This window comes from Zootoca vivipara, chromosome 7, assembly GCF_963506605.1.
Source record: "Zootoca vivipara chromosome 7, rZooViv1.1, whole genome shotgun sequence".
Lineage (NCBI taxonomy): Eukaryota > Metazoa > Chordata > Lepidosauria > Squamata > Lacertidae > Zootoca > Zootoca vivipara.
This window is the reverse complement of record NC_083282.1, coordinates 9,701,967-9,718,592: the sequence shown is the minus strand read 5'-3', so window position 1 is coordinate 9,718,592 and position 16,626 is coordinate 9,701,967. Positions and strand designations below refer to the sequence as shown.

Here is a 16,626-nt window from a genome sequence, read left to right as displayed (position 1 = left end):
ATTTCTAAGCACCACGCATGGTATAGTCATAAGTTACATTCAGCATCCCTTGCATTCATGTTGCACAGGGACCCATTTTTCAGTCAAGGTGAACAAGGACTTTTCAGGCAAGCACAGACTAATAAAATACTAAGCCACCCTAGGAGTAGGGCTAAGGGGAAAATTTGACTCAGTTCACATTTAAAGGCGAACTTACCATTTTACCCCTTCGGAAATAATATACAAACCAAAACACAGCTATAGGTTTGAAATTTGCACGTTTGAACAATTTTGGAGTGCAGCTCTCCAGCAAATATGTGCAAAAAATGCGTGTGCTAAGGTAAAGTGTGCATGAAAATGTATGTACCGTTGGAAATAACTTAGTAAAATGCATTATATTAGGGAAAATATGCTTTGCAAAAATGTGTATATCAGATTGCATTTGAAACGTGTATATCTGGAGAAATCTGAACTGAAATGTTATCAATATTCACGAGGACTTTGTTTTTTTTGGGGGGGCTATTACAAATTATTGTGGAAATGTAGAGAAGTGGAGCAGGATTTGCTAAAGAGCCCTGTCCGCAGCACTTCTGCTAGTGCAGTGAGGCTTTGCCACTTCTCCTCCCCTCCTTTATGACCCCTGTATCTCCCCTCCAAAAAAGGCTCGGGGGGGGGGTGTCAGAAGAAACCTGGAATAGAGGAATAAACCAGAAATGACAGATTTGCCCATCCCTACCTGGGAGGAGCATTGATTGACAAGAAGAGAGCAAACACCCCATCCGATAGGATCCCAAGGCTTGCCAATTCCCACAATAATGCAGGATGACAAAACTTAGGACCTTTGTTGGCCCGTGGAAGTAGCTTGAAGACAATGCTGCTCCCAAACAGGTGGGGGACACTTTAGACTATAACTCCCATCGTGGAGGAGATGGTCTGATACGAAGAAGGAATGTGAGGAGCTCAAAAATTTGAAACTGGATGACCCTAGAGAAGATCCTAGCGTAATGGGGGAACTGTTGATGGGACTTCAAAAGATGTCAGAGTCCAGGGAAGGGGCAAAGAGCATGGAGGACAGTGGCCTGGATACTGGGAGGGAGCAAGCAGGCCAGCAGAGGAGTGTTCTGCTCTGGTAACAACAGACACCCCAAGTCAGATCCTTCCTGCTACAAAACTCTATGGAACGTGGGTGGCACTGTGGTCTTAAACCACTGAGCCTCTTGGGCTTGCTGATAGGAAGGTCAGCGGTTCGAATCCCTGCGATGGGGTGAGCTCCCATTGCTATGTCCCAGCTCCTGCCAACCTAGCAGTTCGAAAGCACACCAGTGCCAGTAGATAAATAGGTACCACTATGGCGGGAAGGTAAATGGCATTTTTGTGTGCTCTGGTTTCCGTCACGGTGTCCCATTGCGCCAGAAGCGGTTTAGTCTTACTGGCCACATGACCCAGAAAGCTGTCTGTGGACAAACGCCGGCTCCCTCGGCCTGAAAGCGAGATGAGCGCCGCAACCCCATAGTCACCTTTGACTGGACTTAACCGTCCAGGAGTCCTTTACCCCCTTTTTTTTTAACCTGCCACAAAACTGTCCTCGGTGCCTCCTCCTGTCAGTGACAAGTAGACTCCTCAGAGTAAATTGAATGCTGAGCTGGCACCAAGGTCTGCCACTGTGACCTAGGACTTTGGAAACAACAGCACCGGTATGAACAGACCTTGTAAACCCACCCAGAGGAGTGCCTGTTTGCTTGCCCATTCACATAAACTTTGGCTGTTTGCTGCGCTCAATGTCCCCCCCCCCCCCCGGAGCATGTTGTGTGCTTGATCAACCTCTTAGCTTCCGCTTGATCAACCTCTTAGCTTCCACCTCTTGCGCACCTGCTATAATTTGCAATGGTGCCTAGCTTGTCTAGTGCTCTGATTTAAGCTTTAAAGTCTTTGGCAGAAACCAAGCTGGGAGTTTCAGTTCTTCATGCCTGGCAGTGATGTGGCTGATTGAGGAAGACTGCTTTAGGAAGTGTAACACCAGGACGGGTCTGTCTTCCCATTCTCGCCGCATGCTTTGTCAGCATTCAGGGAAAACTCGGGGATCGTATGCATCGCTCGCCTTGCTAGCATGGAGTTTTCGGTCATAACTGAGCATTCTTAAAGAGCAGCGGGGTTGAAGCTGGCTCATCCCATTGCAGGCAGAGTGATCAGAGAAACACATAGTCTGCCTGCCTGCACTATTGATTCAAACTGTTGTTCAAATCCCCACGACGGGGTGAGCTCCCATTGCTATGTCCCAGCTCCTGCCAACCTAGCAGTTCGGAAGCACACCAGTGCCAGTAGATAAATAGGTACCACTGTGGCGGGAAGGTAAATGGCATTTTTGTGTGCTCTGGTTTCCGTCACGGTGTCCCATTGCGCCAGAAGCGGTTTAGTCTTACTGGCCACATGACCCGGAAAGCTGTCTGTGGACAAACGTCGGCTCCCTCGGCCTGAAAGCGAGATGAGCGCAGCAACCCCATAGTCACCTTTGACTGGACTTCACCGTCCAGGAGTCCTTTACCTTTTACCCTTTTTTTACCTGCCACAAAACTGCCCTTAGTGCCTCCTCCTGTCAGTCCATGTTCACCTGATGTTATCCAAAATCCATATGTATCCTGTACTTTGTTATAACATACTACCGTCTGATGCAGTTGTTTCTCAAACCAGCTTCCCACTGATTGAAGTCCTTAAGACATTCCTAAATTGTCTCAAGCTAAGGTACGAACACCTTTGCATAGAGTAAAGGCATCCGTTGGCCCTGTCAGCACTCCCTGGTGTGTACACAAATAAAAGCTGTTTGCTGATGCTCACAACTAGATAGGAAAGAGCTGTGAAATGCACGAGGGGTTGTAATTTCACTGCACTCTCTTACTGTGGTAATGTGAGCATACCCGAAGTCTGACATTCATTTTTATGCACTTGGATTTTACCTTGCACAAACATGGATCAAAGCCTTACTTTTCTGCTTGCAAATTGCTTGACAGGTTTCTGCTCTTTGCTCAACTGTAACATAGCAAACCGTCTGAAGAGAAAAACCTTGTGGATTTCATTGCCTTCCAGTGACTTGGCTCTAAAGACTTGGAATGTCATGAGCCTCTTCATGTAAAACTAAAATGGAACCAAGATAAAGGAAGATCAGCAGTTGCTGGTCTTACTGCTGATCAGAAAAAAAGGGAATTAACATCACCTTAGCTTGCATGTCTTCTGTTTGGTTACCTCTGGCACTGCTTCCTGAGGCCTGCCTCATCTTTCACCTCACACACATAACCTGCACCTGACTGGCTTTATAAATCTGAGGGTATGGAATTAATTCCAAGATGGTGCCGGACTCGTGCATTGTGAACAGACTTTCTAAAGCATTTCTTATAGGGTGGAGGGACCCAGGAGCAGTCTATCTCTTGGGGTGGGGGTCCAAAATTCACCACCTCTGAATTGCATTCAGATTTTACTGTCTGAGGCTCAAAAAACGACACATGACACAAAAGACATTGCACTTCCGTTTATTTAATAAAAGATTTACATGCTGCTTTTTACTTAAAACATACCAAGCTGTATGATTCTGTGATTTAAAAGAGAATATGATGAAATTACATCAAATTGCCAATGCAATAAAACAACAAGATAGGGTGTTTGAAAGTGCTGCATAGTGACTAAGCGAGAGACAGTTCACCCATCAAATGGATAATTATTTGCAAATGAGACATCACAGATGAGCCATCACCACAGAGGTGAAGACATGAGGAATAAAAAAACCCAAAATGGTAGAGAGAACTTTGATATCACCTCATTTGTCATGTTTCTCAGTGGAGGCGGTGCACACAAAAAATAAAATACAGTGGTATCTCTGCTTACGAACTTAATTCGTTCCAGAGGTCTGTTCTTAACCTGAAACCATTCTTAACCTGAGGTACCACTTTAGCTAATGGGGCATCCCACTGCCGCCGCGCGATTTCTGTTCTCATCCTGAGGTAAAGTTCTTAGCCCGAAGTACTATTTCTGGGTTAGCGGAGTCTGTAACCCGAAGTGCTTGTATAACCCGAGGTACCACAGTAAAAATCGAGTATACTTCTATAATATGCAATTGTGGGCATTGTTCGAAACTTCTATTGTTCTAGGCACATTTTTGCGACAGGGAATTCCATGAATGCGAGCCGTTGCTGAGCTCTGGGCGCAATACTGCGCCTAAGATTTCAGATTAAAACTGCCACTGCTGGAGGACCTTTTTCTGCCTCCCCACTTCCAGCCACTCCCTCAAGATTGGAGAAGGGACCCTCATAAAAAAATATTAAGGGGGGGGCAGGCAGGGGATGCATGGCTTTGTTTTTTGCTAGACTTCAGATGAGGACTAGACCATGTGAAAAATGAACATTAGAATTTATAGCTGCAGTTCATTCATTTTCAGCTTTGTGTTCTTGTTATAAAAAAAGTGCACCTAGGCATTCAGTTGCGGTGTCCATAAGGTAGGTATAAGGTGCCATTCAGCTCCTAGCTTTCAAATCTCAGTTTCTAACACTGATTATGGGGGCACTTCATACTGTTTGATATGCCAAGACCAAATCTCAGTAGTAGTCCATATTACTGCGATCTTAATTTCTCAGCCTTTCTTAATATTCTCTCAGTAGCTCAGTAGTATTTTAAATTGGTGCTGTACTATCCCAACCTCCATGCACACATTTATTCTCATATTCTCTCTCTCTCTCTCTGCTGAACCAAAACAGGCCAGATGTAAATTAACAGAATATATGAAGAAAATAGGATCTTAATGAAAAATATTTTTATTAGCACATTACCGTCATGTTTAGGCTGGGAAAATAGCATTTACCACTCCGCTAGGGATAGTGCTTTTAGTTTAGCTGTGCTCAGCTTCCACATCTCACAAAATAAATTCATTTCTTTTTCTTCTAGCTAACATATCAAGCTAATAACTTTGCTTCCAAAAAGTGAGTCATTGTGCCTCAGCCCTGTGGAATGAATCAAGATGTAATTGTGTTGTGCTACAGAGCAGGCAAATCTACCTCATAAATTTTGGTAGCAGTCTAGTTTTTGGATCTCAGTAATGAACCGTCCAAAGATTACATAATTATTTTGCAGGACTTCTCTTAGGAATCAGTCATCTTTATAAACATGAATCCCACCCCCCTGCCATCTGCTGAAGAGTTAGAAAAAGCAAGATTGGACAAATCCGTATTTAAGTTCAGTGGTGATAGAATGAATGCTCGGTCAGGATTATGTCAAATAATGCTATATTGCCAAATATTTATCGCATGCAGTGTTGCTTTGACTGCTTTTTTCCAGTATTTCAAAAGTCTTTAGTAGTGTAGTAATGGGTGTTTTGAATGTCTTTATTCATTCTGATTACTCTGAGAGACATCATCAATTGAATGCGACTGATGTGTAATTTGTTCTTGCCCTAGACATTTTGTGCAGTGTTGCTATGTGTCCCATAATATTTCAGGCCAAACAGTTCCATCAGTCTCCTTCGTGGCCTTTAAGGGGGAAAATAACCTTTGGGTAAATTGATGATCCCATGTTCCTAGCATCTGCCCTGAAAAATGACTAATAGCCCCAAACTGCGGTTGAACCTGTTTTGCTGTCAAAGAAGCATAGTGAATTGAACTATTCAGCTACTTAAGGAAATGATATGCACTATGCAAATTAATCCGTTTTAGAAGGATCTGCTCTCTGGTTGAGCTGAGATCCTGTGAGTCCAGCTTAAATGAATATCATTTATTTGCTTGTTTATATTTGAAAGAAAACCTTCCTATCCCACAAGGTCCCCAAGGCAGCTCACAATCAGAAAGTAAAACTACAGTACAATACAGCAGAAACAACAGTATAACAGAGCAAGAGCTAAAAATCAAAGTAAGCTATAAAAAAACACACCCCACAATTCATAGTAGCAGGTGTTAAAACAAACAACCCAAAACTCACACCAAAAGCTTGGCAAAAAAGGAGTGGTTTTAGAAGAACACACACACACACACACACAAACACAAACACACACTGTTACCAGACCCGATTCACATGCTACATACATCTAATTTGTGCATGAGAGTTTGGGACCAGTTTTGTGCACACCATGGAGAAGCAAGAACCGCTGAGCCCCAGTTGGGGCTCAAAGAAATTAGTTCATAATTATGAGCACCAAAACATCATTAAAAATAAAATGCTCATGTCATAATTGCAGAAGAGTACAATTGATGGCTGGGGTTTTTTTTAAATAAAAAAAAAGATCCATTCACCGTCTCCATCTGATTGTCAAGAAATTCTGCTCAATGTTGATCCAGAACAGATTCCAACGTATAGGTAAAGGTAAAGGGGCCCCTGACTATCAGGTCCAGTCGTGTCCGACTCTGGGGTTGCGGCGCTCATCTCGCTCTATAGGCCGAGGGAGCCGGCGTTTGTCCGCAGACAGCTTCCGGGTCATGTAGCCAGCATGACAAAGCTGCTTCTGGCGAACCAGACCATGCACGGAGATGCCGTTTACCTTCCCGCCGGAGCGGTCCCTATTTATCTACTTGCACTTTGATGTGCTTTCGAACTGCTAGGTGGGCAGGAGCTGGGACCGAGCAACGGGAGCTCACCCCATTGCAGGGATTCGAACCGCCGACCTTCTGATCAGCAAGCCCTAGATTCTGTGGTTTAACCCACAGCACCACCTGGGTCCAACGTATAGAGTAAAAAAAACATGTTGCGGGATTTCCCCCCCCCCCAAATATAGACCAGAGCCAATTGTATTTCATCCAGAAGAGTTTTACTGCTACTGAAGGCAAATGAGCATCCTGGTCACATTCAGGATGGGCACTGTCCATTAGAAATGCAGTTGCCGCAGACTTATGGTAACTTAAACTTACAATAACTTATAATAAGACTAAAACTTAACGCTATATTATACAGAACACCACACCAGATGAGAGACAGAAAGAGAGTGAAACCCAGGCTCCTCCTGGCTTTACTTTTATAGTCAACATGACAAAAAGAGATAAGAGAACCAGTTTAACCCAGCTTCACTCACCTTCTCTGAAGGAATAACCCAAACATCACCAACCTTCTGCTGGTTTCTTTCACACAGAGAAGCTCGCAGAACCCTCTTGAATTAATTAGAATAGGAAAGATCTCTCTACACATCAGATCAATACTTTCTTGCAATACCAAGAAATGCAAACTGACATTAATAGTCATTTCCTGGTCTTAAAGCAAGTCATTTGCCTCTGATTCTCACTGGTTTGCCTTCAGTAGAATGGATGCTGACCCAGCGAAATGTCATCTTCGAGGTATAGTTGGGTGTTTTGGGTACGGATCTCACCTCTGCCTTGTGCTCAGTTTCTGTAATTGGGCAGCTTACCTGTCTCCATCTAGTCCAGCCTTTCTGATGGTGGCCAGCCAAACGTCTCTGGGGAGCCTAAAAGGTGGGACTGAGGGCGGCAGTCTCCCCCTGTTGCTTGTCTCTAGCATCTGGTATACTGCCTCTGAACATGGAAGCTCCATTTAGCCATCATGATTGATGGCAGGGGCTTGGTTTAGCAGAATGAGGGGACATGTAGCCACCCCCATTTTTTTGAAGGAGCCAGTTGCCACTGACTCCCTTGCAGCTTTTATAAGATACCTCCTTCCTTCCCACAGTCAGACAATAGAAACTGTTGAGGGATTTAAGGACTAATTCTATCATTACATCTAAAAGCTCGTGGACATGAGAGAAGCTCTATCATCGCTAGCTGGGATGGAGACATCTTTGTTTACGTCCAAATGCCAGGCTTCTTGACAGTCTCGTTGTCATTGCCTGGATAGGGATGAGCACAGCTCTTAAATATGAAAACACATGACTCAGAGTCCCCAGCACCACGGCAATAATTACAGCTTTTGAGTCTTCTTCTGCCCGAAACCTTGCACAGGCTGGGAACTTCCAAGCAGCTGGTCCCTCTGGTGGCAAAAAATGGTTTTTACAAGTGCTCTTGCCTGCAGAAAAGTGGATGTTTTAACAACCTCACCACGTCTTGTGGCTGCACCTAGTGATTGCTATGCTAGCACAATATCATATCACTTAAAAATGGGGTTTGCTTGGTGGTTGAGCTGAAGTCATAGTTCTCCAAGTGTGACATTGCCTTTTGCATCTGTCTTTTATTTTATTTTATTTAACTTTATTATTATTATTATTATTATTATTATTATTATTATTATTATTAAAATCTGTGTACTTCCCTCCATTTGAAGATCATAGAGCAGTTCACAACATAAATATACAAAATGAGAACACAAAATACATAATAAACACAAGAACTAAAACAAACAAATAGCCTGGAGCACAAACTTTTAAGTAGATGTTGAACCAACTGGAGAAGCAGGTGGGACTGTCCTTTGTTATTGTGAGCTTTCTCTATGATGGGACGATAAGATCCAATAAGGTATCTGTGAGGGACAGGGGATATCGCGAAGTCCCTCCCCTCCTGAGTTCAAGCCAATCACCGAGCACAGGGGAAAGCAGAGAGAGTTCCGATTCCAGTAGGGAAGCAGGAAGTCGGGTCCGAGGCTCAGGCAAGGTAGAGGAGCCAGGGTCCCAGGCGGGACAGGAAGGGGCGAATAAGGGAGGGAGACCCATCCCCCCAACGCCAGAACTACGCAGAAAGAGGAGGGGAAAGAGGATGGGTCTGCCAAAGCTTTTGTGTTGGAGAAAGACGCGCCAAAAGCCATTAGGAGGTTCTGAAACCGACTGATCACATCACTCCGTGTAAATAGCATGACTTCAGCACTGTAAATACGCAGCACCAATAAAAGAATAAAATGCAGAGCTGCGTAGCGTCGTTACTCTGAAGTAGTCCGCTCCGGCCACTGTGACAGTACCTAATAATGAGTATATACTCAAGTATATGGTATATGGTTTTAGTGTGTTACAGATTATCTGTAGATTGAGTTTTCCATAAATCCACAGAATCTTGAATATGTTTAGGTAACGTATTCAGCAAATAACTTTTAGAAATGTTCTTGGGATGATGGTTGCATTAATTATTATTGTTCTTCATTCCATGATTGACTTGGGCTTACAGAAGATATTGGGGGAAAGTAATTGCAATAAGCCACCCAAAGAAGTAAATGAGCAAACATCAAGGTTTTCTCTCTCTTTCTCTCTTTGTAGAAGAAACCCAGTGATCAGTGGAATCCACTCGGTTATTGTAATGAGAAAAATATCAGCATTTGCTAATCCAAATCAACAATTCCTATTCTTTGTTTCTTTCAGATTATTTCAAGCAGGCATCATTTGACGCTCAAGCATTTTTGGAAGCTGTTCAGTTTTTCCGTCAGGAGAAAGGCCACTATGGGTCTTCGGAAATGATAACTGGCAACGAAATTCAGGTACTAGCCAGGATACTTGTGGTAACAATAAAGGAAGAACTGTACAGAAAGTTTGGATCAAGGAAAAAACAACAACCCAAATTGGGTCAAATGCCATTGCTGTTGAGCCATGCACCAAACACTTTGACATATTGCTTTCCCCTCCAAATGACATGCCTTTCCACCCCAGGACAACAAATAATAAAAGACAAAGTAAAGTTTGTCAGTTTGCATTTCTTAGTACAGAAAGTGTTGGTCTGATGTGTAGAGATCTTTCCTATTCTATTTAATTCAAGAATCTTCTCTGTGTGAAAGAAACAAGCAGAAGGTTCATGATGTTTGGGTTATTCCTTCATGGTCAAGCTGACTATAATCATAAGGCCAAAAGGAGCTTGGTTTCACATTTTCTTTCTATCTCTCTTCTGTATGTAGTATTACGGTAAGTTTTAGTCTTATTAAAAGTTATTATAAGTTTAAGTTAAGTCTCCTGCAACTGGATTTCTTATGGACAGTGCCAGTCCTGAATGTATTGGATTTGTGACCATGATGCTCATTTGCCTTCATTAGCAGTAAAGCTCTGCTGGATGAAATATTAATTGCGTCTGGTCTATTTTTTTTTTGAATCATGCAAGATGTTGTAAGTTTTTTACTCCGCTAACTATACATTGGAGTTCTGCTCTGGATCAGTAAGAGTAGAATTCCATTGCAAAGTGTGTGTCCTGTAAATGCAAAGTGCTGAACATAAGTCAATAAATTCATTTAGATCTGCTATTATTATTAGTCACGAATAATTTCAGGCAACCTTTCCCTAATCTGGTGTCTTCCTGATATGTTGCATGTCTGTGTTGGATGGGGCTTATGGAGGTCAAAGAGAACAACAATTACCAGACCTTTAGAAGGCATCTCAAGGCAGCCCTGTTTAGGGAAGCTTTTAATGTTTGATGAACTTCTGTATTTTAATATTTTGTTGGAAGCCGCCCAGAGTGGCTGGGGGAACCCGGCCAGATGGGCAGGGTATAAATTATTATTATTATTATTATTATTATTATTATTGTAGCGCAGCACATCTGGAGGGCAACAGGTTCAAGAAGCCTGATTTCAGGGGAGCTCTTGACATTTTTTCTCCCCCTTGATTTTCTTCTTCAGCTTTTCTAGCAAATGATACCTGCTATGGGAATAGTTTTACCTCCAAGAATGGATCTGAGTTGTTGCATAGAATGACAAGTGGTCAACATGGTTATAGAATTTTTAAAATGACATTAGGTGTCTTTGAGGGGGGGTATTTTTAATTTTGTTCACAGATGCTTATTTATGGGTTTGTGAGAAAGGCAAAAGCAAAAAGAACACACTCAAAAAGCCTCGGGTGCCCTATGGGTGATGCCTGGTTCAGCCTCAGCCTCTCTTTTACGTGAAATATGGGGATAATTAGGCTGACCAGCCTTGCCCAAAGGCTTATAGAGATAAGAATGTATGTGAATGACTTTAAATACTACATGAACAGCACTGATTGTTATCTTTTATGATACCAGTATTAGAATGTAGGAATGATTACCCTGAGGGGGCAGGGCAGGTTTAACCAGAAATGATTGATTGATTTTATTTCTATGCCACTTTTTATTCAAATAAATCCCAAAGCGGCTTACAAACAAAAGATTAAAATAACATAATGGAACGTCACGCATATAGCATAAATCATATAGCATAAATCATCAGTTAAACAATCCCAAATAAAACAATTAACATCTATGTAACACTATTAACAATACAACTAAAAAATAGGGTAAACATCACAGTTCCACCAAATTCATATTATAGGATTCACAAAGTACGACAGCATTCAAATCTATAAAACAAGGACGTCCAACTCCCAAAAGACTGCGATCTACTCACAGAATAAAAAACTGGCAGTGATCTGCCCCTTTATGGGGGGGTTCAGGTCAACGTTGTTAAGCTATTTTTAGGGAGGAAAGTCCCGCTTTTTTGGGGGGGGTTCATGTCAAAGTGGTTGAGCTTTTTTTGGAGAGTAAATGTCAAAATTTATTAAAGGGGACGGGAAAAGTTGCTCACCAAAAGATGGCTAAGGAAGCAAACTGCCGCTGAGGGATAACTCCGTCTTCCGTTCTAGCGATCAAGTGCGAATGGAGGATGGGGTGAGGGGTTGGGGCTAGATGCTCTTATGCCACCGCAAAGGAAAAGGAGCCCGCGATCGACCAGAACCACCAAGGGATCGGCCGGTCGATCGCGATCGACCTGTTGGACCTTCCTGCTATAAAACAACATTAACAAAATAGCAACAAAACAAATAAAGCCCTGTTGAGATTGTATACGTGCTCTCCCCTCCGCCATAACTCATAAACTTCCATTCTGTTCAAGGCATCAAAATACACCTGTACATAACGCTCTTGGCAGCAATTCCCTTCTGAAGGATCCTTGCGATGGAGGTGGTCAGCACAGACTCTCTCCCCTCACATCCTTTCTGCCACTATGACGCTTCCATTTTCATAACAGGAAAATGGAATACCAGAATAAGACTAGGCTGCAATTTGGATGTTAGGTGATACTCGGGTGTGTGTTCAACTATTGTTTAAAAAAATTAATCATACGCAAAAGTGAGTCCAGTCATATTTGTTAAAAGTTTAGCTTCTCATAGAGTTTAAAGGCCACGCTTCAGCCCCATATCCATACTTCTATGCTGCAGGTTAAATGTTCCTACAAAGTGCTTCCACTAACCTCATACATGATAACATCAGGACATTTTGATGTACCCGAGGGGATTAAAGTATTATTTGAAACTTGCACAGCTTCACATTCACCTGGCAAGCTTATAGCATCTCATTAGCTGATTTGGCGAGCTGTGGGAATTACTCACAGCCCATATCCCCCTTGAGCCCTATTTTAACAGAGCTTAGTAAGATTACATTATTATCTCCTTTGTCATGAGTCATGCGGTTTGCTAGTGCCTGCTCTTTTTGTGCAAAGTGTATTAAAAACAGAGTATTAAAACCATAATCATCACCATATTGTACATGCAGGAATTGGCAAATGGATAGCTGATGGATAATAAGTAAAAAATAACAAAAAAAACTATTGTAATGTAAGGATAATTATCTGAAATGAAATGTGAATTAGAAATAATTGGGAAAACTGTGCAACAACAACTGGAAATTATGGACACATTGACAACAGAGTGAGGGGAACCATTTTTGGAAAAATTGTATTAGTTTTAATTTGTGGTTGATTCATTAGAATTTGGAAAATCAATAAAAATGATTTGGCAAAATAACAATAATAATATTTTTTTATTGTGCCCCATCTGACTCTGAACAACAGTGTAGCATTAGGAATATAGGTTGTCAGAACTTTATTATCCCATTTACAATGCTCCCCTCTTTCTACCCCTCTCGCAAGGAACAGGCCGCATACTGCTAAGTATGTTAAAAATGCTTTACTTACAGATTCATAGGTCTGATACATGTGTCGTTCCATGCAACTGCAAGGAGAAGCACAGGCATAATATTCTTGGGCAGAAAGTATAGAATATAGTTCCAAACATGTGCTTTAAGCTTGGGAGCAAGCTTACACTCACCCTTTGTTACATGATGCATGGGAGGGAAAGCTCTGCTTCCTCTGTAGATGGTGTGTGATGTCATTGAATCTATCTAGCCATGCAGCTCTGTGGTCCTTAAGCTCTTCATGCACAGTTATGCTTGACAGCAATCTCCCCCATGAACCAGCTCCTTAGCCTCTGAGTTTCTGCCAAGGTAGCTTCATTCACAGCGTTCAGGTATATGCTTTTGAGGCTGAGAATATAATAGTTTCATTTTACTCCCTTGTAGATTCTCAGCAACCTTGTGATGGAGGACGTTTTACCTAGCCTTCAGACTATGGTGCTTCCTAAAATGAAAGGGAAGCGACATGATCGAAAGCGGGCATGGTTTGGTGTAAGTATTGTTTTCCCTATTTCCTGAGCAGTAGGAAGTTTCTGGGCAGCCTTTTACAGGATGAATAGTTTGGAGACTTATAGTGCCTTTTGTAAAAAATTCTATAGGCTGAGCAGAGGGAAGCAAACAGTCGTTCAGTGTGACAGACAATGCTAGTATTGAAATCAGTCCTTCAAAGGTAAAAGGATACCCAAAGCAGCATCTTATATTATAATGCTATATAATGCTTGCACTAGCTACCGACGATCAAAGGATATTAAAGCAAGCTCACTCAGCTTTCCAGCTATATACAAAATACTTCAGTGAAAGCGATCTTTTTGATCCAGAGAACACGTTTACAACTGTATGGTTAATTTGCAGAGTAGCTAGCTGGTCTTCGTTGCCATTGATGATCAGCTCCTTTTGTGCTTTCCCATATCCTAGATACTAGAAGAAACCTACCATTTGGTCCAAAATCAGGTTTCCGAAGGCTTACATTCCCTGAAGGACGAATGTAAAGAAGTCGCCGCAGGCCTTGAAGGAACTATTCGGTCAAATATGGATGAAATTCTGACCTCCAAGAATCACTTAGCTGGAAAAATAAAAGGTTGGCGGTGTTAATACTGGTTGCTGGGAATCAGGGGTGGGGAGAGGATTCCTGCTGTGCTTCTGGGCTTCCCCTGGTGTGTCAGGGACTGGGGACATTGAAGGCAGGAGGGGGAAATGGGCTGGAGCCTGACTTGGGAGAGGGGGCCCATGATTTGTGGGGAACTGTACCATCCAGGAGTCAGAGACGGGAAGCATCAGAGCTGAAGGGTGGAACACAGGATGGGTTGGAGGAGGAGGAGGCAGGTCAGGCAAGCAAAGGGCCAGGTGCTTCCCCACACTGTCTCCCAGAACCAGGAGGGGACTGAAGAGGGGTGAGCAGGGGAAGCTTCCACTCAGGCATAGTCTCCGCCTGTATGCATGCAGTCCCTTTGAGGTGAGGTACATAAACTGGTGGAGAGGGAGTGACCTTCTGTCGCTGCAACTGCTCCGCAGAGCACAGATCTGGGAATAGCCGCTTAGACGGTAGACTGGTGTGTGGGGGTATTCAGAACTTTGACATTAAAGAGTTAACTCTCTGCCATCTGCATTCCTTTGGCTGGGGAGCCCCCCCCCCCCGTGACACATGGGCACCTGGTTGGCCACTGTGAGAACAGAGTACTGGTTGGGTGGGCAGAGGCGGAGCTAGCAGTTCCAGCACCCGGAGCGGCGCATATGCTGTGCACCCAGGGGTGGAGCTAGCCACTCTCAGGGGCGGGGCAAACATCTCAGGAGGGCACGGCGAGCATCCCAGGGGGTGGCGCGGCAATGTCACCCCCCTAAGGGATGACAACCGGGGCGGACCGCACCCACTGCACCGCCTTCCTCCGCCAGTGTGGGTGGGGGCTTCAGCCTGCCCTAGAAAGCCTGCTCTAATCTTAAATAGTCAGGATTTTGTTTAAAAATCAGTATTTTTCTACGTCTCCTTTGACCACTAGAGGAAAATTAGCATGTGAAACCTTTTCTTGGCTTGGATGAAACTGTGATAAGGAAAAAATTGCCTGCTAAATTGTTACGTGTGAAGTTACTGCAAAGGTCACAGGAGCAAAACTAGTAAAACTAGTTTGCAAACCTAAGATTTATGCTCTGGGCAAAGCTTCACCACAAATTTCCAATCCAGGAACTGGTTAATAATTGCTCCATCATCATACTTTGGAGACATGGGAGTTGACAGCACGATTCAGAGGCTTATCAGAAAACTGCTTGACAATAGGGTAGGTTCACATGTAAAATCTTTTTCCTTTGCCTTCTGGAAAGTATGTTACTCTATTGCAAGCTGGCAGGAAAGCGACATGATAAGCCTACAAGACAGGGCACATATTATTATTATTATTATTATTATTATTATTATTATTATTATTATTGGGGGGGTGTTCCATTCAGGTGACCAGATCAATAAAGGACAATGGATCTCGTGCTCACTTGATGAACTAACTCCAAGAAAACATGTCTTTTACTTTCTGCTTATAATGTTTTCTTCCCCTTAAACTTTAGTTAGATAGTTATGAAATCCTCATTGTGTTGGTTGAATCCAAATTGGTGGTTTCTTTTGTGTATTATGGAAAGATGAAGTAGGCCCACCTTTGTGCCTTTTAGTGAAAGGGGGCCCTTCTCCAGTTTTGTCCGGCATGTTGAATATACTACACATTCATTTCCATCATATATTGTGTGTGAGGGCACAAACTTCACTTAGAATTCCCAGTCAGAATTCCCAGTTGGTGATGGTGTTGCCTATGTTACTGTTGATACTAAAAATATATTAGTAACCCCATCCTTCAGTTCTTTCCATAACCATTAGCCATTTCCTTGTTGGGAGATTTCAGTTGAATTGAAGTACAGTTTCAATTCAAACTGGAGTACAGTTTACATGGTGTGGTCTAGAAGTATCCTTTGTTTTCACAGCAATAAGTCACCAAGGCTTAATAGGAACAGAACAGCCTCTGTATCTTGGACGTCTTGTTTTGCCTTGATTCCCTGTACTTAATAATAAACTAATCCATAGTTTTAAAGCTTGCAACTTATTTTAAATTGGGCTGGCCAGTCAGAGATAAAAGCTACATTCTTGCTCATCAAAGGGAGCTGAACAAGCCTAAATATGCCCAAGGGTTACCATAATTATAGACCTTTTCTAAGTGTTAATGCTCTGTGGAACTGATATTACAGTGATAGCACACTGAGCTAAGAAATCCAGACTTTCACATCCAGTAAAAGAAACATTAAGAAATTTTGATTACAGTATGAAGTTTCCAGTTTAATTATCAAGTCGCATCTCGCCTACATTGCTATTTTGCCGGTAGCCAACCAACTAGCAGGTTTTGCAAAACTACATGTATAATTCTCCTGTTGTTACCCCCTTCTCTTTACATCATGGCTAAGAAACTCAATCAAGAGTGTCAGTCTAGGTGAAAAGATCTGGTAGTTATCGCAAACTCTTCTCATTCCTGCCCTGGTCATGTTGAACAAGGATATTGTAACATATTACGCTAGTAAAATGCTTGTGCACAAGTGCGCAAGTATGCTTGTTTGTGTGAGGGTCTGCATACTGCATACCACTTGGCTTGCGTAGTAGATTAATGCAGAGTGCCTAGAGAGAGGCACTGTTCCAGACCCATGGAACAAGAGCTGCCCTTGTTTCCAGTGACTCCAATGTCTGGATTGAGAGTCAAGAGTTAGAACTGTACTTCATAATACCGTCCTATTACTTTGATCCATAGAACTCAATGGGAGACACTGATAACTAAGCCAGACACCATCTGCATATTCTCACAACGTGCAGGATATAGAATAATGTCTG

At 42.7% G+C, this 16,626-nt stretch overlaps 1 protein-coding gene across 1 annotated transcript in view; it reads left to right on the top strand.

Moving 5' to 3' along the window:
- Positions 1-16,626, top strand: part of NIBAN1 (niban apoptosis regulator 1) — an 89,034-nt gene that overhangs the window by 57,724 nt on the left and 14,684 nt on the right. The window contains exons 6-8 of the mRNA XM_035123412.2: positions 9,233-9,348; positions 13,164-13,268; positions 13,692-13,854. Of these exons, the coding sequence (XP_034979303.2) occupies positions 9,233-9,348; positions 13,164-13,268; positions 13,692-13,854 (384 nt within the window). The remainder of the gene's footprint in view (positions 1-9,232; positions 9,349-13,163; positions 13,269-13,691; positions 13,855-16,626) is intronic.